The sequence below is a fragment of the Marmota monax genome, unplaced genomic scaffold (genome assembly GCF_021218885.2).
Source record: "Marmota monax isolate L192 unplaced genomic scaffold, Marmota_monax_Labrador192_F-V1.1 WCK01_AAM20220418_F8-fsc00006, whole genome shotgun sequence".
Lineage (NCBI taxonomy): Eukaryota > Metazoa > Chordata > Mammalia > Rodentia > Sciuridae > Marmota > Marmota monax.
Genome location: NW_026693712.1, coordinates 32,044,782 through 32,062,178, shown reverse-complemented (window position 1 = coordinate 32,062,178; position 17,397 = coordinate 32,044,782). Strand labels below are relative to the sequence as shown.

Below are 17,397 nucleotides of genomic sequence, written 5' to 3'. Positions count from 1 at the left end.
TGTTAGTGATACTCTCAATTGAGTTTTTAATTTGGTTTATCGTTTCCTTCATTTCTAGAATTATTGTTTGGTTTTTTTTTTTATAATCTCAATCTCCTGATAAAGATGCTTAACTTCTTCTTTTATCTGTTTATGTAATTCATTTTCAAAGTGTTCTTTCACTGTTTGGATTTGCTGTCTCGTATCTTCTTTAAGGTTCCATTCCATCTGTCTAAGGTATTCCTTGAGTTCTTTATATGACCATTTTTCTGCTGACTCTAGGTCCTCCTGAATATTTAGGCTGTCCTTCATTGTTTGTACTCCTTTTCTTCCTTGCTTTTTTATGCTGCTCATGTTACTTCTTGTTCTGTTTGACTGCTGAGTTACTGTTTACTCTTATAGATTTATTTGATGCTTGGGAGGAAAGATATTAGAAGGGAAGGGAAGAAGTCACTAAAGAGAATGAGAGTAGGCAGGTAGAATTCAAGGAAGGGGGAATAAGAAAATTGAAAAGAAATGAAAAGACAAAAGAAACAAAAATAACAAAGATTAGATAATAAAGAAAGAAAGAAAAGACAAAAAAAATTTTAACAAAAATAATAGTGATAATAAAAAAATGAAAATTAAAACTTAAAAAAATAATAAAAAATAAAAAAATTTAAAAAAAAATAGAAACATTGAAAAAAGTTAAAGAACAACAACAAATAAAAATTGAAAATGAAAGAAAAAGAAAAAAAATGATAATAATAATAATAATAAATGCAGTCCTAGAGTTCTATTAACTTCTCTTCCAGTAGGTGGAGCTGTGCCCACTGTGCCAAGCTTCTCCTCTCAATAGGTGGGAACCATTCACTGTGCAGCAGCTCTTTCTCCTAGACTGGGCGGGTCTCCAATCCTGAGTGTCTAGGGCCTTGTCTTGTGTTTCCTCAAGTCAGGCCGTGCTTACCTGTGGCGCTCACCACAATACTGGCTACACGCCAGGTCTGCTGCTCCTGGGAGCCCTGTTTTCATGAACACCTGGGCTCACTCTCCCTGTTTGCCTCCCTCAGACCCTAAGTTTGTAGAGCTTGGGGCTGAGATCCCCCAGCGAATTTGCTTGCCCTCCTGTAGCCACGCCCCCGGTAGCTGGTGCAAGAGACCTCAGTTGTCAGCACTGGTAGGAGCGGTAGCCGGGAGTTCCACGCCGCGAGTCCCGCGCCACTCCTGATTCCCTCGGTCTGGTTATTGCGTTCACAGGAGAGCTGGGAGTGGCCCTTAAGGTTTCCTCGCTGTGTGGAGAGAGATGACTAAGGGATTACACACCTGTCGCGCTGGTTTCAATGCAGTTATCTCCTCCGCCCGTGACGCCATTTCTCTGCCATGGTGGTATCCCATGCAAATGGTGACCGTTCGTTCCCTTTGCCGGGTGACCAATGCAATGGGTGGGTCCTGACTGTCTCTCCCAATCCCCGTTTCAGTCCTGTGGCCACTGCCTATGAAGGCTCGGTTGGCTTTTACCTCTGTAAGTTCCTAAGGGCCGGCCAATTATTTCAGCGGGATCGTTAGTGCTGAGTCACACGAAGCAGGCGAACTGGAGCTTAATTGCCTCCGATTCGGGCTCTGTGTGTGTGTTCTGAGGGGCCCAGTCTGTACACCCCAGATCCACGTCAGCTCAGCATTGCCTAGTGATCCTGAGCAAACAGCATTTAGACAGTTTACGGCTCCCTATGCCCGCGCAGTTGAAGATGTCAGAGACTTGATCTCTCTGCGCCTGCCACCATGTTAGATCTCCTCAATGATATTCATGTTGCCCTTAGAGCTTCCTGGCATAAGCAAGTTCTTGGGATTATACAAACTGCTGCTTCTGTTTCCAGTCCAGATTTCTAGAAATGAAACCCTGCCGCTGTCGCCTCCGTCTCTGGGCTGCGCTCACGAGCGCCGCACTTGTCTGCGACCGTAGCAGAGCTGCCCTGGCCTCCGCAGCTCTTCAGCCTGGTGCCCGGCCCCAGGGGCCCAAGCAGCTGCTGCTGCGGCTCTCCGTCCCCCTCCTCCGGAGCACGGGTCCCCTGGCAGGGGGGTGCAGAACGACCCCAGAGCAGGCTCTGCCCGAAGGTGCAGCGGCGAACAGGCCACCGAGGCGCTCGAGGCTGCAGTCCAGCCTTCGGAGGACAGGGCTCGGCACGCAGCCCAGCTCCAACCTCTAGATGCTGCTGCCGGACAGTGTATACAGAGCCATCAAGACAGCAAGCAGAAAGCAAATGGCGGCTCCCGCGGAGTGGATTTTTGGCACAGAAACCACAGCCCCGCCAACAATACCAATCCACAAACTCTCCCTGTATAAAAAATATTCAAAAAAAAAGAAAAAAAAAGGCGGGGCGCACTGAGCTTTCTTTGCCTCGGGTACTTACAATCCACTGCTGATTACACATTCAGCTTCTCCGCCCGGAGCGAAGCGAAAGAGGAAGCCACAAGTACACATTTGATGAGTACTTTGCCAGTAAGGTGCATTCATACTATGGAGGCATTTTTGATCTAGCTAGATAGATCAGAAAAGGCTTTCCTAAATTAATGATACTTGATCTTTAAAGCTAAATAAATAAGCACTAATACAGCAGTAATGTGAGTGTAAAAACTGTCAGTACAGTGGCAGAAAAAGTATGGCCCCCATAAGGATTGAGAGAAGGCTTTGTGACTGGGCTATAGAAAGTGAAATGGAATGCGAAATGCAGACCAAAGTGGAGCAAGAGCTGTTAATATGAGCCATGCTGTGCTCATATTTTGAAGATCATATTACAAACTCATTACTGAATGCTGAGGGAACTCATTGAAGGTTTGAGGGGATAAAGGGCAGTTTAGTTTGTTGCCATAGTTGGTGTAAGTAGTAAATTAGAATGCTGTTTTGATAGGAGAAAAGATGATAACAATGATACGGTGGAGAAACATAAAAGAATTTCAATGATTCCCAGGAAGTACACTCAATAGGGCCTTGTAATTGGTGGCAGCTATGGAAATACAATAACCCTGCCTAATATTAGGATAACCTACTGCAGGAAGCATGGTTGACCGACGGCCTCAATCTGTTGCAGTCTTTAATCCATTGTGGCATCAATGTCAAGATCATAATTCTTAGGTATCTGCTCAGCCAGTATCTAAGTGCAGCAAAATCTAGCTATCCTGACTGACTTGGGACAGCTAATGGGTAGTCTTTGCTTGAAGACACACCATTGGCCTGATCAAAACTCTTTCAGAAATGTACTACAAGCTGCACATCTTACTATCCAGTTATCCTTTCCCACTATTTTTCATGGGTCTTGAAACCTGCATCATCTGCTGTAGTATCTTCTGGCCTTCTCTATTTCCTTCTATCCTTCACAGGTTTTTTTCTGTAATAAATAAATCTCTTGCATGCTGTATTAATTTTTTAGAGCTGCTATAAGAAAGTCTTACAAATGGGGTTAAACTTCTGTTGTTTGAACTGAGGGCCATGAGTGAAGAATCTCTTCCAGACCTTTCTCCTTGGCTTGTGGATGACTGTCTTCACGCTCATATGTCATTCATTTTGTATTCATGTAATCTCAAAATTTCCTTTTTAATAAGAACACCAGACATAATATATTAAGTTTCACCTTAAGGACCCAAGTTTAATTGAATACCTCTGTAAAGACCCTATCTTTAAGGTGTGATCTAAGGATCACATTCTCCAGTCCTGGGAGTTAGGACCTCATTATGAATATTTGAAAGGCAAAGTTCAGCCCATAAAATGATTTAATCTCTTATCAGTGTTTGCTTCCTGAAGTACTAGAACTGAGAATTGATGGACTGAGTTATGAGAATGAGGTCTAAAAATGAGAGAGATGTCAAATTAGCAAAAATAACTTTTACTATTTATCTTGTATCCAATTTGACTGGACTTCCTGATGAAAATCATAGACAACTAAAATTGTAGCTCACTAACTTATTTACTTACGTTTCTATGGCAAAAATTATAGTTTCAAATTATTGTTTGGTCAATAATTAGATTCATTATTGGTCACTTTATGATAAAAATAGTCAAGACAGATATTCTATATCAATAGTTGTATATTTATTATTGAGGTTTACCCTGTTTTATCATCATGTTTAACCATATACAAAAGAACGTGTTTGTGTAATTAACATTCTTCAGTATAGGTTGAATGTGTTATTGAGTAAATTAAGGAATATTATTATTTATATTGTTGATATTTAATACATACCCTACATATATTCCATTAAAAGAAAACAAATGGAACAAAAGGTATGAGTCAATTCCGGTGGATACAGCAAGTTGTAACAAGTTACATTGATTTGTACTTTTTTCCTTGCATAAAGTAGTAAAATTAAATGAAGTCTTATTCTGTTTTGTTTATTTTATGTGGCATCCAATTTTTATATGCAGTTTTATCAAGCTTACCTTAGTACTTTTATTTTTATACTATCATTTCTACATGTAAGAACAGGAAATAGTTCTGACCAAGCTGAGTGTAATTGAACATTAAGAAATATTTGTCTATATTAAGACAGCTATTTGGTTACCAATTCAAATATCTAGAAAGAATATGATCAGGATAATTCTTTTGTGCATGCTATGTGCTGGGTGAATGTAATTCAGTGTAAGTAACTGTTTCGATTTTAAAATCTTTTGTTCTTTTGGGCTTCCACACATTCTTTCTTGTATTTTGTTACATGAATTTCCTATTTTTATACTTCATTGGGAACCACAAATATACTTTAATATTAGATAGGTATTTATTATGTCTAATAGAAAAATACGCATATTATTATGTGGTAATATATATATATATAATTATAAACACATATACAGGCAAGTTGAGCTTAGTGAAACATTTATTGGTAAGAAAGAAAATATGGCTATGAAAATTAAAGATTTTAAAGCCCCCTTTACTCTTTTGTTTCAGAATAATATACACTGTATATCAGTAGATAAAATTAGACTTTTTCTTGATGATGTATATTATATTTTACTTTTTTGTATTTTAAGTAGCTCATTGGATTAACACAATAATTTTAAGACTTTATAAGGGTTTTTGACCCTCCTAGAGGAAAAAAAAATCACAGCATATGATAGTAACTATGTTTTGTTGTATTTAATGTTTTATGGTCCTGTTGCTATCGTGACCATGTAGCTATCTCTCCCTATTTGGACTAAGGGAAAACACTTTTCAAGAAGTAGCATATCAGTTCTAAATTCTACTTAATAATACATTGGTTTTGATAATTTGATTCATTCTTGTATGAATTAGTACATATACTAAAATATTAAATTTATTTAAATTGAACTGAGTCCCCCACTTATTTAAAGCTTAACAATATTCTGCCTGTTTATATGAAATAGGTTTCTGTTTTTAAAAAGTTTCATGTTTGGAAGATATATTTTATACCCATGATTACAAAAAAGAAACCTACAATACAAAATATATAGATAATATACATATTGACAATATAGACTAGAATAAACAATACAGTGCACAAACCTATGCAAATGTTTACACCATATGGTCAAATGTGTACACCATACAGAAATACAGAAAACAGTGTTATTATTAAGATTGATTTGAGCTTTCACTGGAAAATTAGGAATTCATTCTAGGTATGATGAAGACCTTTAGAGTAGCAAAAAAGATTTGCTGAGATTAGTTTTTTTACAAAATCCTTAAACTCTGTGTTTATGCCCTTCTGTGTTTTAAGACTTGCCAAAATATCCTGTGACTAGCAATAGCCTAGTTATTAGCACATTGACTATTTAATGTATATGACTTGGGAGAATCCAATATATTTCTATAAATTCTTTTACATGACATTAAATTCTTGACTAAAAATGCCAGAGTGTTTGGGAAGCCATTTGTTTTAGAAAAGTGAGCAAAAGACTGGCAAAAAGGAGATATCATAACTCTTCAGTATCCATAACCAATGTTGCAGTAAGGTTTTAGTCTCTACTGTGTATTCACTTTTTTAATTCAAAGGAAAGCAGAAAACCATCACTCTCTCAACAAATATTTAAGGACCATCTTAATTATTAAATCATATAGCACAAAAAGTTCAATCCTCTTTCCAGAGGCTATGCTTTTATCCCCTTCTGTTGGTTTTCCTGTTAATTAATTTTGTAAATCTCAGTTAGAGGTTGGTAAATAGACTGTCCTGTCCATTGACACGTTTTTTGAAGTCCAAAATATCTAAGGATTTTTTTTTTTTTATATTTTTAAAGGATTGTAAACGAAACAGAAAAGTTATATAAATATATGACAGAAAATATATATGGCCCATTAAACCAAAATTACTATCAGTCCTTTAACAGAAAAAGTTTAGACTTCTGATCACATGGTATGTATAGGTATGCACACACAGACACACATACATACACACATATACATACATATACTTATACATATTAATATTAATCTAAATTTATTTAATTTTTCACTATATAAGGCTAGCATAAACTTCACACTGCCTTATTTTAGCTACTTAAGTAATTACATCCACTTGGTTTTTGTTCTTTCACCTTTGGTTAACTTTTGGTTGATATATAAATAGGTATATAGGAAGTGTGTGGTAGAAATTAGTTTTTTGTCCAGGACTAGTAATATTTTATACATTTATACATCAGGCATGTTGCACCCAGAAGCTAGTATAGTACCCAATGCTTATGAACTCTCAAGTATTTGTTGAATGTATATATGTATGCATGTATATGTAGGACACTATCTTCTAGGGGCTCACATGTCGTGTTTGAAAATGCTTATCTTTGAAGTTGGTGCCACTCAATTTGTCATGCAAACCCTCAACAAATATTTCAAAAGCATCTTAACTATATGTATATTGTGATTATATAATGGTGAATAAAACAAGTATAGTTGCTCCCCTCATGGAACTTAATGGGAGAGACAGAAAAATCAACACCCACATAAACATATACCCACATGACTGCAAATTGAGCTAAATGATTTGAAGGAAAAGAAAAAAATTATTGTAAAAGAGACAGTAGAACTCTATATTATGAAACCCTTTCATATACACAGCTGACAATAATTTATATTTAGTATCCTAATATTTTCATTACTTTAGGGCACTATTTCTCAAATTCCAGCATGCATCAAAATCACAAGAAGTATTTGTTAAAAACACAGTTTTCTGGCCCCTCTTTTCAAAGTTTGTTGTTCTCTTAAGTCTATGTTGAGCATAAAGATTTTTATTTCTTATAAATTTCTTGGTTAGTATGGTTCTGGGATCCAGAGAGACACACTTTAAGAACCACTGGTTTAGGATAGAACTTTTCAGCACATTGAAATCACTTGTAGAACTTTAATAAAATAATGATGCTTAATTCCTATTCCTGAAAATCCTAATGCAATTATGTCCTGAGCATGCTACTTTTTAATGGAAACTAGGTGATTCTGATGTGTAGCCTGTGATATGTTGCAAGCTACCAGTCTAGAATTTGAGTATATATGTATACATACAGTTTCTTAATGTTGCAAAAAATACCTAATCCTATGTAATGATAAAAAGATATGGAGGCAAAGCTGGAATAGAAGGCTTTGGTAAAGTTGTACCTGAACTAAGATTTAGAAAATTATCTATCACCACCACCAGTTGTCAGTGACAAAAAAGAGTATGTCAGTGACAAAAAAGAGTATGTCAGTGATGGAAACAATCATAGGAATACATTTTGTTTAATGAATCATAAGTAATCCTTGGTGTGAATTATATACTTGAAATATAACCATCTATGTATTGAGTGCCTCCTATGTTAGACACATAGGGATTGTTTATTTTAAATTTAGAATATGAACTTAGGATCATCTATCCTATATTAAAATAATTTTTGTTCATTAATTTGCTGTATTTTGTAGGATGAGAAGAAGAAACCGAAAAACCAGGAGATACGGAGTTTTGGACACTAACATAGAAAACATGGAATTAACACCTCTAGAACAAGATGATGAGGATGATGATAACACATTGTTTGATGCCAATCATCCTAGAAGGTAAGTATTCAGTAGTTTAATTCCATATATCAGGAAGCAAGTCCTTGCCAAGAAAATTTAAGATGTAGATGTTCACTTAACAGTTTTTATTCTAATTGATATTATTGAGTTCTCTTTAATGAAGTTCTGTGTACTACCCAGCCAATAGCTCACATTCACATTGCTATTCTGAAATAGCCATAAAGAGTACAATACATCTGCCTCCAGTATCTTTATTGTAGGTTTCCTTGCAATGCTTTAGTTTTAACTTCTTTATTCTTACAATATGTATTGTGTGTGTTTGTGTAAGGGGGAATTTAGTAATCTTTTTCTTTTTATATTCTGAAGGCATTTTGTTTTCCATTTGAATTATTTTATTTACAAATAGTACTTCAAAACAGAATTGTAGAGTTAATGGTGTTCTGATAGTTTAGCTGTGTAAATAAAATATATGTATTTAGATTTATTCTCACTCCATTTTAAGACGTTTCCTAAGATATTTGGATAAATGAAATTACAAGGGTATTGAATTAGTGCAGATAGAATGAGAAAAAGATGCAGTGAAGATCCTACACATTAAATGAAGATATGTTAGGATAAAAAGGGATTTCTTAGGTCAAGGAAAATTATTATCAAGAATCAGGTACAAATTTAAAGAGTACAGAAATCTTGGAATTAAAAAGAAAAGAATGAACAAAACTCAGGCTATTAAATTTCATGTATTTACTATATATAATGTATAGAATCTAAATTTTATATTTTTGTATTTTAATCAATAAAGGGTATATGTGTATTAAATCCCATATTTTAGTGTATTGTGTATATATGTATTGAGTCATATATACAAATGAAATTTTATGTATATATTATTATAAATTAATATATAAAAGAAGGAATTACCAATACTACTAAAAATTCCCATGTATTTTTAGAATTTTATTTTTATATATTTATTGTGTATATGTGTATGTTTATATACATACACATATAAGTATATAAAAGGATCTGGGGATGTAGCTCAGTTGATAGAGTGCTTGCCAACCCACGCACAAGGCCCTAGGTTAAATCCCCAGCACCACCACAAAAAAAAAAAAAATAATAACAACCAAAAGACTCATAAGTACATAAAAGAACTTCAAGTAATGACAAAAATTTATACATTTTATAAAAATATATTTATATAATTTTAATTATACAATTATATTAATATTAGAACTTAGATAGACAGATGTGAACAAAAGTCTTAACCTCTCATTAAGATCTTAGCCTCTTAAAAAACAAACATGACTAAAATATATACACGTTTATAACATTTGGTTTGGCTCACTAAAAACCCATTAAATTGCCTATAAATGTTGTAGAGTTTTCAACAAGGTTAATATTGTTGATTGTTAACTTTTTTTTTACGTTGTGTATCAGATAAATTTGTGGATTTTCATTTAAGAGTCACTAAATATATTAGGTACTTTATGCATTAGAATTAAAAACTGAATAATATGAAATACAGTCGGGAACAAAGACTTATTAAAGGAATAACTAATCATATCTCTCATCTTGGGCTCACTCTAAGAAAGTGTTTTAATAATTAAGATGGCAGTGGAATCTCACTCTTTTTAATATTATTATTATTAAAATTAAAAGTTTTCACAGCTATTATATTGAAATAATTTAGATACATATGAGGCATCTGCTCTACACATAGAAATGGAAGGTAGGAAACAAAATTGTTAACAACTTAAGATTGTCTCCAAGCCAGGCATGGTGGTGCATGCCTATAATACCAGCAGCTCAGGAGTCAGGAGGGTTGCGAGTTCGAAGCCATCCTCAGGAATGGTGAGGCACCAAGCAATTCAGTGAGATCCTGTCTCCCAGTAAAATACAAAATTGGGCTGAAGATGTAGCACAGTGGTTGAGTGCCACTGAGTTCAATCCCCAGGACCAAAAAAGAAAAAAGAAAAAAAGATTGTCTCCAAAGATGGACTTAATTTGAACTCTAGTTCATTTATTTCAGCATGCTAGTTAAAGACAAAGCTTGCAAAGTTCAATAGTTGTGAAAGGTAATGCCTCACAAATAAAAAAGATCATGTATAATTATATGCCAACAGATTTGATAACCTAGAAGAAAAGTAAATGCCTAGGATTGTACAACCAAAATCTAATCAAGGATAAATTGAAACCCCAACAGGCCAATAACGAAAGGAGATGAAATCAGTAATCAAAAATTCCCCAAGAAATGTGCATGGTAGTACATATGCCTATAACCTCAGCTGTTCAGGAGTGTGAGGCAGGATAATTATGTGTTTGAGGCTAGCTTAGGTAACATAACAAGGTCCTGTCTAAAGCAGAGAAACAAAAAAAATCCCAAGACAAATTACTTCACAAAGTTAATCATAACAAATTTTCAAAAAAAATCAATGCCAGTCTTTCTCAGAAGAATTTTTCTTTACTAAGGGAACATACCAGAGATACGACAAATCAAGGGTATATTAACCCTTGATGAACAAAGTTGCCAAAATTCTCAATGAAATTCTACCGAACTGAATTCAATAGAATATTTAAGTGAGACCAAATGGGATTTGCCCCTGGAATGCAAGGATATTTCAAGATATGTAAGTCAATCTTTTCCATAAATTTTAGTGAGAAAACTGTCATCTTCATCCAGAAGAATGAAATGAAACCATTCTTTTTTGCCATATACAAAAATCAATCAAAATGGATTAAAGACTTACATATATGGCTTCCAAAAAAGATTTCCAAAAAGACATGAGGAAAACATTTTTGACATTGGTCTGGGTAATGATGTTTTGAACATGATCCCAGAAATCACAGGCAACAAAATAATTAGGGCTGCATCTAACTAAAAAGGTTCCACACAATCAACAAAGTAAAAAGGCAACCTATGTAATAGCAGGAAACATAGTTTGTTTTTTTTAATTTTTGTTGAGAGCCACAGCTGAAGGGGCCCCAGCAAACTTCCAGCTGCCAGCAAACTTCCAGCTGCCAGCTGATGATTGACTCACAGTGGCCCCAGCAAACTTCTAGCTGCCAACTGATTGGCTCCTCTGCGATGATGCTCATTGGGCTGTTTCCCCACCCTTTCAGACCAGGGAGCTGCTCATTGGGGGACTTTTTTTGGCTCTGCCCAAGCAACCCAGCCAATCAGCCTCAAGAGCAGGAGGAGTGGGGGAGGTTGAGAGGCTTGTGGGAAGCCGGTGGTGGCAGTTGGGCTCTGAAAGGTTTTCCTGAGGAGCTGTGTGGTTTGGTGTGTGTGTTCTAAAAATAAAGTTCGTTTCTTTTGACAAGTGGCTCCTGAATTGTGCCCAGCCAGACTGCAGCAAATTTTTAATTATTTTATTTGTTCTTTTTTATATATACATACAGTAGGTTGTATTTTGACATATATACATGGAGTATAAGTTCTAATTAGGATCCCATTCTTGTGGTCATATGATGTGGAGTTTTCACTGGTCATGTATTCATATGTGAATATAGGAAAAATTATGTCTGATTCATTCTAGTATCTTTCTTATGCCCATTCCCCCTCCATTTCCTTCATTCCCCTTTGTCTAATCCAATGAACTTCTGTTTTTAATATCCCTTTTAATATCCCTTATATAAGATGTTTGTTTCAGATCTCAGAGATTTTTGGACTTTGGAATTTTTGCCTGAAGATTTGGATTTTAGATATTTGGATGTATACAAACTATGTATACTTCTTACATACTACATATTGTATCTCTCTGTATATACAGATAGATCATGTAGTATTTGTATTTTTTGTCAGGATCTCTCTTTCTCTCTCTCTCTCTCTCTCTCTCTCTCTCTCTCTCTCTCTCTCTTTCTCTCTCTGTATCTCTCTCCATAAACACACACACACATACACACGGAGAGAGGCTTTAATATCTAATATTTATATAGAAGCTATGTAACTCAATAGCAAAATAAAACAGAACAAATAACCTGATTCAAAAGTGGGTAAAAGACAGTAGAGTATTATATATTATTATTAATTATTATTATTATATATTATTAATACAGTTAATGAGAGTACATTGTATACTTGACATTTGCTATGAGGGTAAATCTTTATTGTTCTCACCAGAAAAATAAATGGTAGTTATTTGAGGTGAAAATGTTTTTAGCTTGTTTGTGATTGTTTCACATACTGCATGTATATCAAAACATCTAAGTATACCTATTAATGTTAACAATTTTTATTTGTCAACTATATCTCAGTAGAGATGAAGAAAGAGAAAATGAGACATATCTTTTTGGTGGAGGGCGGGGGTGTGGGGGAGCACTTAACCATTGAACTACCATCCCCAGCTCTTTTTATTTTGAGACAGAGTCTAAGTTGCTTAGGGCCTCTCAGCCTCACTAAGTCATTGAGGCTGGCTTTAAATTTATGATTCTCTTGTGTTAGCCTCCCAAGTCATTGGGATTACAAGCATATGCCACTGCACCCAGCTAAGAAAACATATCTTGAAACACTTGTAATGCATGCTATTCATGCTTCTCATCAATTATTCTACAGGTGATGAAAATTCATTCTGAAAATCTGAAGACATAGGAAAAAAAAGTTATGTTATAAAGATTTCTCTGTTGGGTTGGAGGAGAACAGGGTAAGGAGTAAGAGGATAAGAAAGAAGACCATTTAGAGGGTGCAAATACATGGAGTGACTTGAATTATTCAAGGGGCTTTGGAATGTATTATCAGTGGGATCTAGGTATTCTGTTTTCATGGCAAAGGAGAAGAAATACTAAGGAAAAAGCAATAATGAAGTCTTCGTGAGCTTTTTAGTAGTCTGACCAAATTTATTTCATAAATAAATAATTTTAGTATACAGATCTACGTAAAGTAAGGAGGAGGAAAATAGTTGTTTTAGTCAGTTTTTTTTTTTTTTTTTTTTTTTTTTTTGCCACTGTGACTAAAAGATCTGACCAAAACAACTGTAGAGGAGAAAAAGGTTATTTGAGGGCTCACAGTTTCAGAGGTCTTAGTTGGTGTAGCAGGCCGGCTCCATTCCTTGGAGCTTAAGAGGAAGCAGAAGATCATGGTGCAAGTGTGTGGCAGAGGGAAGCAGTTCACATGGTGATCAGAAAACAGAGAAATAGTTCTCTACTCGCCAGATACAAATATAGACCCCAAAACCACACCCTTACTGCCTTACCTCCTCCAGGTACACCCTGCTTTCAGTTACTACTCAGTTAATCCCATCAGGCAATTAATTCGCTATTGGGTTAAGACTCTTATAACCCAATCATTTACCTTCTGAACTCTCTTGCATTGTCTCACGTGTGAACTTTTGGGGGACACCTCATATTCAAACCGTAACAATCATAACTTGTATCTACTCATTCATCTCTCCAGTAAATGAATATTGTAGGAGCTGTTCAGGTGCCAAGCACCAGTGTGGGTGCTTGGGATGTATTTGAGCAAAAAACAGGAAAAAAAATCTTGACTTTGTGAAGTTTAGCTTCTAGTGGGGAAAAGATAACATTGGGAGGTTGATAATTCATTTTATTTTCCATTTACATCTTCCTGTTTGATTTTTTTCTTCTTCAAAGGACATATATTCATGCATTACTTTTTTAAAAATATTTTTTATAGAAATAATTTCAAACTTATAGTAAAAACATTACAAAGAAAGTCCTAGATGCTTTTTACCCAAATTCAACCATTCTTAACATTTTATTTTGTTCTCTTATTTTTTCATACTATGGATATAGAAGAGCTCATACCACTCATTTGTATTTACCTGATGTTATGTTTCCTCATAATTAGATTCAGGTTATGCATTTTTATTGAACTGCTAAAGAGAACATGCATGATAACTGAAGACCACAGGGTGTTCACATATCCTTCATTGCAGTGTTAATTGTTATGCACCTTTTGAAGGTTTTATCCAACTTCTTCACTATGTTACTTTTTTCCTCCCTCAAAATTAATCAGGATATATTTTAAAATCATGAAAAATTTCCATTTTCATAAAAATTTTTCCTGTATATAGTATTTATCATGATTTTGCACAATCTAACCTTTGACTAGATAGTTGCAAAATGATAATTTTCTAACTTCAGTATTTTCTCCATGGTAACTAGTCAGCATTAATTTTCTACCATAATCAAATGTTGTTTAATTTTTTTAATCTATTTACGTATCTATCTATCTATCTATCATGGACTAATGACATTCTTGTTTTCAGAGGTTTGTAATTCATTTATGTACTTGTTTATTTGGATTCCAAGTGATCCCAGAAGTCACCAGTAGTAGCATTACCAAATGATTTCTGTTCCCTTGTGACTTCATCCTTTATTTATTTATTTTTAACCTTCTTACTATACCAGGATCATTTTGTACCCCCACCCATGAAATCAACTATTTCTCCAAGGAATTCTCATTCCTTTGAGTGGACCTAGTAAGCTCTTTGAGACTGGGGTTTCTATAGACCTTTTCAGCAGAGACCGGTCTGTGAATGTATATATACACATGCATCCGTGTGTGTGTGTGTGTATATATATGTTATATACATGCATAATTTAGATAGTATTCCTTCATACCTCCCTTTCCAGTCTATACTTATTGGTTTTGTTTTGGTTTTGCATTATCTTTCCATAATTGTATTCTTCTTCCATCATGAGATCCCTGGTTCTTATGCTCTATATGCTATTTGTTATGCTTAATATCTCTTGCAAGTCATGGCATATAATTTCACAGTTATATTTTTATTTCTATAATTGTATAACTACTGTATAGTAGGTATATTTCATAGCTTATTCATCCATCTATGATTTGACATTTAGGTAGTTTTAAATTATTTTAAAATTATAAATAATACTACAATTAATAACCTTGTGCATATATATTTTTGTATTACTGAGCTTTCTAGGAGTGATATGAGATTAGTCCATTTTATGTTATTATAATAAAATACCTGCAGCTAGGTAACTTTATAAAGAAAAGAGGTTCAATGGTCTGCATCTTGTGATGGTCTTTTTTTAGTAGAGTACTTAGACTGTGAGAGCATCACATAGTAAGAGACAGGGAGTATGCATGTTGTCTCTTTTTTTCTTGTAAAATTAACAACATGGGTTGTCTACTCTAATGACCTTATTTAATTCTAATTACCTCCTAAAGGCCCCACAATTAAATACCAAAGTCAGATTAAGCTTTTGCCATCTTAATACCTCACAGTTGGGATTAAATTTTAACACAGAAACCCTTGGGGGATACACTCAAATCATGTTCAAATCATACCAGATATTATGGGTCAAAAAGTGTGAAGTCAGTTTTAACCGTGAGGAATTTGAGGCAATATTTCAATGGATAGAGCAAATTGCATGGACTCATTCTTTATGAAAATCAGTGATTCTATCTATCATGTGTCCCAGGCCCTGTATGAAGCTATGGGGTTATACTGGTGAACAAAAAATGCACAATATGGCCAGTTGTGTAGTTAACAATCTAGTATATATACTAGGCTAGCGATACAGAACAACAGAGTCTTTGAGATAATAGATATCAGCTTTTATCTTCTCCTCCTCCTCCTCCTCCTCCTCCTCCTCCTCCTCCTTCTTCATCCTTCTTTCTTCCTTTCTTCCTTTCTTCTCTCCTCCTCCTCCTCCTCCTCCTCTTCCTCCTTCTTCTTTTCGTACTGGGGATTGAAATCAGAAAATCATAGATGCTTTAACACTGAACCACATCCTCAGCCTTTATTTATTTATTTATTTTAGGCAGATTCTTGCTAAGTTGATTAGGGCCTCATTGAGTTGCTGAGGCTGACTCAAACTTGTGATCCTCCTGCCTCAGTCTTCTGAGTTACTGGGATTATAGGCATGTGACACCATGCCTGGCTAACATTTTCATTTTTCAACCTTGCTCAAATCAGTAAGCATGTACTTGCTAAGCCAGGCTCACATTTCTTTTTAAAAATGAAAAACAATTATGGATATTTCAGGATGCAAAAAAGCAAAGACAAGAAATATAGTTTTTGTATTTTCTTTTTATTCTCTTCCCTTTGTTGTTTGCTTTTTCATTTTGTTTTGTTTTGTTTTCAGGTGTTAGTGATCAAACCTAAAGCCTTGCACATTCAGGGAAAGGCTCTATCACTGAGCTACATACCCAGCCTATTCTCTGCTTCAAACAATTATAGAAATTATTTAAGTAAACACACTGATACTAGAATTCTTCTGTAACTTACTTCAAAGTTCAAGCCAATATGAAACCTTTTTTTTTCTTTCTGTATTTCACTTTATAGAATGTGGCTACATCTTTCTTCCTACTGGGCAGTATTTTCATAGTGGTGTAGGTGGAGGTATGTTTATTTCTGTGACTTTCTTGGTCTTAGAAATTACTTCCTAGAATGAGATCTATATAGTCCTGACCCATTACTTAATTGAAGCTGATATGATGGGCAAGACATCTGATTTTCTAAATGTTGATATTAGAAATAAACATGCAAATCTGACAGTGGATTCAATATTCTGAATGTCTCTTGGGAAAGTTGAACATAGATCTTAATGTGATTAATGAAAAATGACAAGGTTGGTTAATGACATTCCCTTTTCCCCAAAAAATGATGAAAAATATTATACTTGTATTGAGATAGTACTATCACATATTTGTAGGATCTGAAAAAGAAATTTGACCAAGGGGTTGCCAGAATAGCACTGTGAATGTCTACATCCTAATGTCTAGAACCTGTAAGTACCTTAAGTTACATGACTAAGGGGAGTTAAGATTGCCAATCAGCTGATTTTAAAATAGGAGAATATCTTGGATTATGTTCATGTTATGAATCAAGTTATTCTGATTGTTGTTGCTTTATAGTGAGCTGTAATATTAGGTACAACTACCTCCTATATTAAGTATAACATTAGTATAACATCAATTTTATAGATATTCTCTGTTAACATAAGTTCCCAACTATTTTTAGATTAAGAGGTTTTACATTAATTAGTGTTAAATTTTTTCAATGCTTTTTTAGCATTGTTAAAATTATGTTTTACCCTTTAATCAGTAAATATGGTGAATTTCATGGAGTGATAATTGAAGGTCAAAACAATGTAACATTCCTGGGATAAATCCTATTTTATCATGATATCCTCTTTATACATTGTTGCTAATGTTTTCTTAATGGTTTTTGCCTCCTATAATTATATATGTAATAGATGTATACATCTATTTACCTTCCTGTATATGTGTAAATGGAAAACATCTATATTTTTATAGTTTGTCTTGTTTTGATATTAAAATGTTGCAGTTCTCATAAAAAGTCAAATTATTTAAATATGCATATATATATATTCATATATATATATATATATATGAATATGCCACAGTGAAATACACCATTCTGTATACTTATCATACACCAATTAAAAAAATAAAAATGTGTTAGGAAATCATAGGTGTTCATCTGTTTTTTAAAAA

The 17,397-nt window shown here is 34.4% G+C and overlaps 1 protein-coding gene across 2 annotated transcripts in view; it reads left to right on the top strand.

Annotated features, from left to right (window-relative positions):
* The window catches only part of Fam174a (family with sequence similarity 174 member A), a 47,995-nt gene that overhangs the window by 19,662 nt on the left and 10,936 nt on the right, over positions 1 to 17,397 (top strand). The window contains exon 2 of one of the 2 annotated variants that reach the window (XM_058584369.1): positions 7,851 to 7,985. In XM_058584369.1, the coding sequence (XP_058440352.1) occupies positions 7,851 to 7,985 (135 nt within the window). Of the gene's footprint in view, positions 1 to 7,850; positions 7,990 to 17,397 lie in introns of those variants that run through there. The other variant, XM_046460486.2, reaches the window with a different exon arrangement.